The sequence below is a fragment of the Kryptolebias marmoratus genome, linkage group LG15 (assembly GCF_001649575.2).
Source record: "Kryptolebias marmoratus isolate JLee-2015 linkage group LG15, ASM164957v2, whole genome shotgun sequence".
Lineage (NCBI taxonomy): Eukaryota > Metazoa > Chordata > Actinopteri > Cyprinodontiformes > Rivulidae > Kryptolebias > Kryptolebias marmoratus.
The window spans coordinates 10,512,394-10,521,725 of NC_051444.1; the positions used below are offsets into that span (position 1 = coordinate 10,512,394).

General features: G+C 42.5%; 1 protein-coding gene across 1 annotated transcript; it reads left to right on the forward strand.

Annotated features, from left to right (window-relative positions):
- Positions 1–9,317, forward strand: cstf3 (cleavage stimulation factor, 3' pre-RNA, subunit 3). The gene is made up of 20 exons (XM_017405245.3): positions 1–234; positions 813–917; positions 1,105–1,200; positions 4,449–4,481; positions 4,970–5,067; positions 5,162–5,228; positions 5,315–5,349; positions 5,431–5,557; positions 6,314–6,391; positions 6,489–6,651; positions 6,853–6,962; positions 7,083–7,199; positions 7,286–7,504; positions 7,597–7,699; positions 7,802–7,871; positions 7,964–8,159; positions 8,243–8,393; positions 8,503–8,597; positions 8,683–8,743; positions 8,868–9,317. The coding sequence occupies exons 1-20, from the start codon at positions 208–210 to the stop codon at positions 9,065–9,067; spliced, it is 2,151 nt and encodes a 716-aa protein (XP_017260734.1). The 5' UTR covers positions 1–207; the 3' UTR covers positions 9,068–9,317.
- Positions 9,318–9,332: the final 15 nt, after the last annotated feature.

Sequence of the window (9,332 nt, forward strand, 5' to 3'; positions counted from 1 at the left end):
CTTTGGCCGCACCGGAAAACTTCTTTGTCGCCATTTTAGACCTCGGCGAGGCGAGCTGTTGAGTTTTTCGTTGCGCCAGTGCAATGTGATTAGTCTCTGCTAAGCCATGCCGATGACTTAGTGGTTTTATGAGGAATCGCCGTCTCGTTATTATTTGGTCGTTAATCTGACTGATAGATCATTATTAGCGTAGCTGCTCTTCCAGCCATGGCGACGGAGGGACCAGGCGACAAGGTAGCAACATGCAGTTTTACTCATGGCCAGAAGCGTGACATCTTGATGTAATATGTGTATTTTCGTTTAGACTACCAGGCAGTTAACTGTGCTTTAATTCGTGTATTGTATTTTTATTTTCCTCATAAGCCGCTAACATTGCTGAGTAACGCAAACGGGCTATAATTTGTATTTGTTTTGTCCTCGTCGTTCGCCATATTGGCTCAGCTAAAGCTTCATTTGCAACTAAACCTAGCTGCAACTTCCAATTTGGAGCAAACTTTAGATTATTCGCCAATTATCGTAACATTATCATGTGGATTCTACGTGTTTAGTCTAGATTTGACTCCACTTGGTGCTATTAAATGGCGCCAGCTGGAAGGACTTAGCTAGAAAGCTAGCGGGAAAATGGACATTCGCTCTTTTGTAGTTCGATTTTTCTGGACAAGTTATCGCGAGATTTGCGCCCTTGTGGCAGTACTGTTATTTGCTGTTCATGGCTTTGTAGTGAACATGTTGGCCATGTTACCACACTGTTGTAAACCTCTTTCCCCCCCTCAGTTACATAATAATGTTTGTGTGTTTGGGTTGCCTTGCAGGCGGCAGCAGAATATGTTCCTGAGAAGGTGAAGAAGGCAGAGAAGAAGTTGGAAGAAAACCCATATGACCTTGACGCATGGAGCATTCTGATTCGAGAAACACAGGTTTAGTGACACAGAGTTGTATTCCTTGGGTTAAGGAAAACTGGGAATTGGGGGGGGTGGGTGAGGTTTTTGGGGTAAAGTTTGATCCAAATCAAAAGTTTTGACTTTTTTATTAAACCCACATGATTTGGCAGTATGCTGCTATGTTAAAAGTAGTGTGAAACGTAAATGCATTCTTCTCCTTTAGAATCAACCCATAGATAAGGCAAGGAAGACCTATGAACGACTTGTCTCACAGTTTCCAAGTTCTGGCAGATTCTGGAAGCTATTCATTGACGCCGAGGTTAATATTTTCCTTTTTATTTAGAGTGCATGACTGGGACTTATTCTAACGTGATCAACAATGTGATTTTCACACAACCACAATATGTCTTCATTAAGTGAAGTTTAAAGTCACAATTCTTTTGAACCGACGAGCCCCTGGCCTGTAAAGCATTTACTGTCGACTTGTTGCGACGGGAAAAGTTTTTTCTTTGTAATAGCGTTCTTATTTATGCACCAAAGTAATATAATATTGACATTTGAATCAGGCTCTGTTAAGTCTGTAAAGAATTGTGCCTTTAAACACAAAGGGGAAATCGCCTAAAACATTTTTTATTTACATAATTCCTTATGTTTCCAGGATAAAAGAAATATATTTTTCTGCGCCGTATTTAAATGGGGTAAATGCATTTGTTGCATGTTTGGTCTGCAACAGTATTAAAACTATTTTAATGGTATTTGGAGTGCATTAGCCTTTTATTCACTTGTCGTGTCAATTTATTGCCTCCTGTGTCATTTCTTTTGGGTAATTTTATAAAGAAAGATCTTGTTTGTGTGGCCCATTCTTCTCTTGACGTTTCTCCCTGCTCCTTCTGAAAACATGACCTGTGGCCCTTTTCCCTTGCTGCCAAGAACAAGCTTTGCTCTCGAGCGACTGGATGATTTAATTTCCTCACACCCGATCATTTATCCTAACCACTGATCCCTTTTTAATTCTGCAGACATATAGCGCCCCTTCTTTTCCCACTTTGATTCGTGGACTTCACCTACAGAAATGGAGAAAGAAAAAACAAACACACACCACACTTTTGCATTTTTCAAGTTAGGCTTTAGCCCCTGTTTTTTTTTTTTAAGCTTTGTTAGCAGCAATAAAACAAAATGAAACCAAACATTTCACTTCTAACAGTGTTAAAAGCAGCATACATCATTTAAAGAGAAACAGGTTTGTTTGAATAAAATGTATAATTAGTACCTAACCTGTGTAAAAAGCTGTGGACATTTATTTGTGTAGCTCTGGTTGATTTGAAACCAGTTTAGTATTAAGGTGTTAAAAATAGTTTAAACAGAACTGAATATGTTATGTAACCTGTTGGTAGATTTTAATCAGAGGTTCGACATACTTGGCCAGATAAAAAAGTAAAAGAAGTGATCATTGGCTGGCTGTTTGTTGTCACAAATGGGGAAAAAATAAATATAACTCGTAAATAAATACTTAATGTGGTCCTGAAATGTTAGATCCCAAAAGTTAGAGAAAATAAAAGTCCTGTTAATTCTGTTCCAATAAAAATCCAAACCCTTTAACTCCCCACACCTTCAGCTTCAGTTCAGTTTAGCACATTTCCATCATGGCTGCTGTTTGCTGGAGGAACACACTTCATGTCAGGACTGAATTGTGGAATGTTAAAATTCTTAAAGATCAAAATAAAATCAACTCCACCTAGGGTTATAATCCAGGGCATGCATGACATAACACTTTAGTGTGAAGTAACTCCAAGTCTAAATGCACCCCCCACTGGTAAGTATGTATATAAGCTCTCCTTTCTCCCCCTTAGAACCACACACTGAGATTAATAACAGTTTGTAACAAAACTGATGCTCTTAACATTTGATAAAGTCCTTGTTTGTAACTGCTGCTTTCCAGGCAAATCAAGGCTTTTCTTGCTCCAACAGTTTCCAGAGGCAGGCGTTGTTTTCAGTGCAGTCTGGTGTTTTTCACTCACTGAACTGGCCATTATTAAAAAAACTTATTTATAGAATGCTGAGTGGCATGACAATGAGGTAGAAGAGGAAAAAGAGGCAACAGTCTTAAACGTTTTCAGTGTTTCCCAGGTTTAAATTTTTCATAAGAGCTTCAGCCTAACAAATGTGTGTCCCTGTAAAGGTGGAACACTGTCGTAGTTCCTACAGCATTGCTTGTCCAAACAGTGGGAATTATCTGTGGAGTTCTTTGTTGTTACAGTTCTCCTGAATAATTGTTCCACATCTACATACCTGCCCACAGGAAGCAGTTGCTGCCAGACGTAGACATGCTGATTAGTCAGCCGACAGAAATAATCACCACAGTGATTTCTTTTCCCCCCACAAATATAAAAAAAAATAGTTTTTGAATGAAAATTCTTCAGATCTAATCTTTTTTTATATCATCTTTTTTACGACATAAAACTGTTTTTATTAGAGTGTTGATACATTACAGGAAGGGGTTTGGGAATATCTTAATTAAAATTGTTTTTGAACAGTTTTTAGCAGAAAATTGGGGTCAGGTTTTTTTTTGTTTTTTTTTAATCACATTTATCCACCCAGTCGTTACATTAAGAGACCACTTCTAAAAGGGTCAGTTTTCAGATGATCCTTTGATTAATTGTATTTTATTTATGGGGAAGAAGGGAGTACATAAAACCACATGCATGTTGTTGACTACTTCAAATCTTTTCCATTAACTCAAAGTTGAAGTCCCCAAAATGCATTTCCTAGTTTTTAGAAAGCATTTACTAGTAAATTAATCGATTTCTTTACCAACGTGTTCGTTCCTAACAGATTTTTTTAATCAGATCTGCAGCATGTCCACATTAATAGATCAAATAGTGCACCGTTTTGTTTTTCGAGGCACTTTGTGTCAAATTCTCAGCAGCGGTCTGAAGTAGAAAAGTAGACAGAGGCGGCAGGTGTGGCTGCTGCTCTCAGACCCCTGGATTAAAAGGATGTGCCGCTGTTTTGTTGTGGTTTTTTTGTGAAGATTACAGCGAGGCGCTCAACCTAAAGCTTCCTCAGAATATATCACTCCAGCCTCGCCCCCCTCCCCCGCTCTCTCCCCTGCACCAGTTCTGAACGCTGGGACAAAGTAGCTCAAACCACACGAGTGTGGAGCGTTGTCGCCACAGAACCACCGGCCTCTTCTGTCGCTGCTGAAGAGAGCTGTGACCCTGGAGCGGGCTCAGCTGGAGCTCTTGAGGAAGATCCTTTTTTTTAAAAAAATTTTTTATAAACATTTTTGCAGATCGCACACCTGTTTCCAGATCTTATTCCTTTAATTTAAAGCTCTCGGGTTCCTCGCCGTGATGTTTTTCTGGGTTGTGTGGCGCTAAAGCAAAGCAAATAAAACCCCTTTCTCGAAGTGATTTTTTTGTCATTCTTGTGTGAAACTCACTTTGTTGATCTTCAGGGTGCTCTGTGTGTGTGTGAGTGATTAGGTCCGCATGAACGCATGTTTCATATGACCTGAAGTTTATAAACACATTTGAACTGATGTCCCATTTACATCCCTTTTTGCAGATCAAGGCAAAAAACTATGACAAAGTAGAGAAGGTATGTGCCCGTGATGAACTGTTGTTTTATCTGAAGGATGTGTTGAAGCTGATTTCTGTCTGTCCTCCCTTTCAGCTATAAATGATATGACACATGTGCTGCCTTATGTAAAAGAATAGGTGTGTTGTTCTGTTTTCCTGCCTAATTGTAATATAATGTTGATGCTGTGGAAATGACTGTTCTCCCTGCTGTTGCACTTGAAATAAAACCTTCATCTGTACGATCAGATGTCTACTTCTTTCAGATTTGTTTGACTCTTAAGTTTAAAATGTCAGACACCCATCAAATGAAACAGATTTAGATTTTTTTTTTGGTCTGCGGTTCTGTATAAAAACAAGTTGTAAATTTAAATGTAGTTTTTAGTTAAAACAAACTACCTGACCTGTTAGCCGCCTGCTGTTTGTCATCATGTGCACAATCACTGTAATCTTGTGGAAAAATGTTGATTTCATCAAGTTTTTTTCTTTCTAACATTTCTCAACTCTTAGTTGTTCCAGAGGTGCCTAATGAAAGTGTTGCACATTGACCTGTGGAAGTGTTACCTCTCGTATGTTCGAGAGACCAAAGGAAAGCTTCCCAGCTACAAGTAAGGAGTCGCGTGGCAAGCGTGGTGTTAAATGTGTTTATTTTAGCTTGAAAAGTACCCGCCCCACATGACGTTTTAACCCTCCTGTCCTCAGAGAGAAGATGGCCCAGGCGTACGACTTTGCCCTCGATAAGATCGGCATGGAAATCATGTCCTATCAGGTGCACAAAGAAACCCGATCCGTTACTTGCACCAGAGTTCCTGTTCATTTATTTTCCCCCTAATTTGTCGTTTATTCTCCCCTCAGATTTGGGTGGACTACATCAATTTCCTCAAAGGAGTGTAAGTCTCGTTTGTTTGGTTGTTTTCTCCGACATTTTTTGAGCTGCGTTAGCGGCGCTCATCCTTCTCGTGTTCAATCAGGGAGGCCGTGGGCTCGTACGCAGAGAACCAGCGTATCACCGCCGTTCGGAGGGTGTACCAAAGAGGTTGCGTGAACCCCATGATTAACATCGAGCAGCTCTGGAGAGATTATAGCAAATATGAGGAGGCGAGTGACTTGATGCGTCTGTCAGCTCCTTAGATCTGTTCATATTTCTGCACAGACACGACTCAAAGAAATAATAAACGTCTGTTGTTTGTGACATATTTCTGTCTGACAGCTTCCAGGATTAGTGCTTGTAATTTCACAGGGAAATTAGGAGTCGGGAGTTTTTCATTAACAGGATTAAAGGGGAGCGTATGGATCTGTGGAGTTCGAGGTCCAGTTCACAGTTAGACTGAAAGAAAAACCTGAAAAATCACCTGTAATGATCATGACAGGCCTGCGAGGAAACATCCACTGCCCTTTTTTAAAAACAATAATAAAAATGCTGCTCTGCTGTGTAGACAAGTCAGAAAGCTACAAGGAGAAGTGTGTTGAGGTCAGACAGAGCGTAAAATAATGAAATATTAGGTTTAAATGAGAAGCGTAAAGAAACACAGCGGTGGATTCTGAAGGGAGACGTCAGCACGATGACATTAAACTCACGTCTCAGGAAAAGTAAAATAAAAATAAAGAAAAAGAAGTGGATATTTTGGGATGACCAAATCCAAAAGATCACACCTAAAAACAGAAGCAAACACCTACATCAAACTGTAACTAATTTACACTTTACCATGTGTTTATTAGTTGTTTAGTATCTGTTGTGATTTGATGCAAAGTTTTAGAAACTTCGTCAGTTTTAGAGAGCAGCTGTATGTTTGTTGCTTCGAGCCTCACCTGTTCAAAGGTAGATTTGAGCCGATGTGCCTATTTTCTGAACAGGGAATTAACGTGCACCTGGCCAAAAAGATGATTGAGGATCGAAGCCGAGACTACATGAACGCGAGGAGAGTGGCTAAGGTGAGCCGATGGTCGAATACACACAGGATCGAAACACTGTTTTCATAAAATAACCCAGGCTGGTGCTTTTTTAAAAAAAAAAATTCCCATAATGCAGGAGTATGAGACCGTGATGAAAGGGTTAGACAGAAACGCGCCGTCAGTACCACCTCAGAACTCTCCTCAGGAGGCGCAGCAGGTGGAAATGTGGAAAAAGTACATCCAGTGGGAGAAGAGCAACCCGCTGCGCACAGAAGACCAGACTCTCATCACGAAGAGAGGTGACAGCTGTTTGTCTCTAAAAACATTTTATTTCACTATATTCCTAATTTCTTCCTGTTTGTAACATTGGATACTTAATATACTGTAGCTGTGATTGTTTATCTCCTCTGGAAATGCGGCCACTAGAGGGCGTACATCTACATTTAGCTCTAGTGTCTTTCTTTCTATTATTTGAACCTTTTTGTGTGTGTGTGTTGCAGTGATGTTTGCCTATGAGCAGTGCCTGCTGGTGCTGGGCCACCATCCTGACATCTGGTATGAGGCAGCACAGTACCTGGAGCAGTCCAGCAAGCTGCTGGCAGAGAAAGGGGTAAAAAAGATTTTTTTTCCAGCTCAGATTTAAAGTGAAATTGTCTAACTTCTGAATATTTATAAGAAGTCAAACAGCCGTCTCATTTTTGGATTATTTCCCCTCTTTGTCTTCTCTCAGGACATGAATAATTCAAAGCTGTTTAGTGACGAAGCGGCCAACATCTACGAACGTGCCATCGGGACCCTCCTGAAGAAGAACATGCTCCTTTATTTCGCTTTTGCTGATTACGAAGAAGTGAGCGTCTGCGTTTCGTCCTCAACACGAGATAAAAAAACACAAAACGCTCGGCTCATTTCCTTTTTTTCCCGCTGCCCTCGCAGAGTCGCATGAAGTACGAGAAAGTGCACAGCATCTACAACAAGCTGCTGGCCATCGAGGACATCGACCCCACGCTGGTCTACACGCAGTACATGAAGTTCGCCAGGAGGGCGGAGGGCATCAAATCAGGCCGAGCCATCTTCAAAAAGGCACGAGAGGATCCCCGCACACGCCACCACGTGTACGTGTCGGCAGCGCTGATGGAGTACTACTGCAGCAAAGTAAGAAGACACGGCCGCACGCTGCAGATGGACCGAAACGGACTCCCGGCACACACACGACTCTTTCAATCTTGTTTTATTTTTCCCAACAGGATAAATCTGTGGCCTTTAAGATTTTTGAGCTTGGTTTGAAGAAGTACGGTGACATTCCAGAGTACATACTTGCGTACATTGATTACCTCTCTCACCTTAATGGTATGGATAAATAACATTGCACGTTTCTGAACCTCCTTTCATGCAGACTGTTAAAATCACAAAAGGATAAATATATTTTCTTTGTGACGATTTTCTTCTCAGAGGATAACAACACCAGGGTTTTGTTTGAGCGAGTCCTCACCTCAGGAAGCTTATCTTCAGAAAAGTCAGGGTAAGGTCACACTTCAGTGAGGGTGTGTGTGTGTTTTAACGCTGAAATGTCTGCCCACGCCTGTTAACACCAACACACTCTGTGTTCCTCAGAGAGGTCTGGGCTCGGTTCCTGGCGTTTGAGAGCAACATCGGAGACCTGGCCAGTATTCTGAAAGTAGAGCGCCGGCGATTTACTGCCTTTAAGGATGAATACGAGGGCAAAGAAACAGCCTTGCTCGTTGACCGCTACAAGTTCATGGACTTGTACCCCTGCTCTACCAGTGAACTCAAGGCCCTTGGATACAAGGTGTGTATCCCCCCCCCCTCGGAGGTCTCTCGCTGCTGGTGTAGTTATTTCTGTTTATATTTTGATCTGCTGTCTGTTCGCAGGACGTTTCTCGTGCCAAACTGGCATCGCTGCTCCCAGAGGCTGTGGTAGCTCCCTCTGCGCCTGCGCTCAAAGACGAAATCGACCGCAAACCGGAGTACCCCAAACCAGACACCAACCAGATGATCCCCTTCCAGCCACGCCACCTCGCCCGTACGTCATCCCACCCCGGATCTCTCACACTCTGGGGCTCCGTGACACCGCTCGTGCTAGATTAATCTTTGAATGTTGAATGTTGCTGTTCTCTCGGTCCTCCCCACAGCTCCAGGTTTACACCCCGTCCCCGGCGGTGTTTTCCCCGTCCCTCCGGCTGCTGTTGTCCTAATGAAGCTGCTCCCTCCGCCTTCATGCTTCACTGTGAGTTGCAGCAGCTTGTTTTTTTTTTTGTTTTTTCATTTTCCCCTCAAGGATTTCTAAGATCTGTGATTGTTTCTGGTTGTAGGGTCCTTTTGTTCAAGTGGATGAGCTCATCGAAACTCTGAGGAGATGCACACTTCCTGAAAGTAAGTTACTGTTGGTGAACATCCGACTGCTGGTGTACGTCTGCTTTTCATCCAGGCAGAAATGATAAATTAGTCAGCGGGTCGGTCCCTCCCCTGTTTGACCCGTTTGTCTGTGGTCTGTTAGCCGTTGAAGCTGCCGTCGAGCTGATCACCGGCCGGCAGCCCGATTCCGGAGGGGACGGCAACGGGGCCATGGAGAACCACACCGTCACCAAGTCACTCAAGAGGCCAAACGCCGACTCGGACGAGGAGGACGACAAGGGAGCCGTGGCTCCGCCCATACACGACATCTACCGCGCACGCCAGCAGAAGAGGATCCGATAAGGCCCTTCAAGAATGTAATCTTTTTAACAGGTGGTCATATGAGATCAGTATCCATGTCAGCACGGCGGATCACACGTCTGTGCAGGAACCCGAGCGCGTGCGCACATGAAACGCACACCTGAGCGTCTCTGTGGCTTTTGTTTTGTCAGCAGTTTTTATTTTTAAAGACTGACTATTATACTGTAAAAAAAAAAAAAGTTTTAATTCAACTGTGGGTTTCTGCAAAAACAGTTTTCATCTTATGTTTCAGCAGCAAAGTGGAAGC

Excerpts from the sequence above, each read along its gene's own strand:
- cstf3 (XM_017405245.3), top strand. The coding sequence starts at position 208 with ATGGCGACGGAGGGACCAGGCGACAAG. Across the intron at positions 6,652-6,852 it reads GACTCTCATCACGAAGAGAG|TGATGTTTGCCTATGAGCAG; the intron begins GTGACAGCTGTT and ends TGTGTGTTGCAG. Across the intron at positions 7,700-7,801 it reads TTACCTCTCTCACCTTAATG|AGGATAACAACACCAGGGTT; the intron begins GTATGGATAAAT and ends TTTTCTTCTCAG.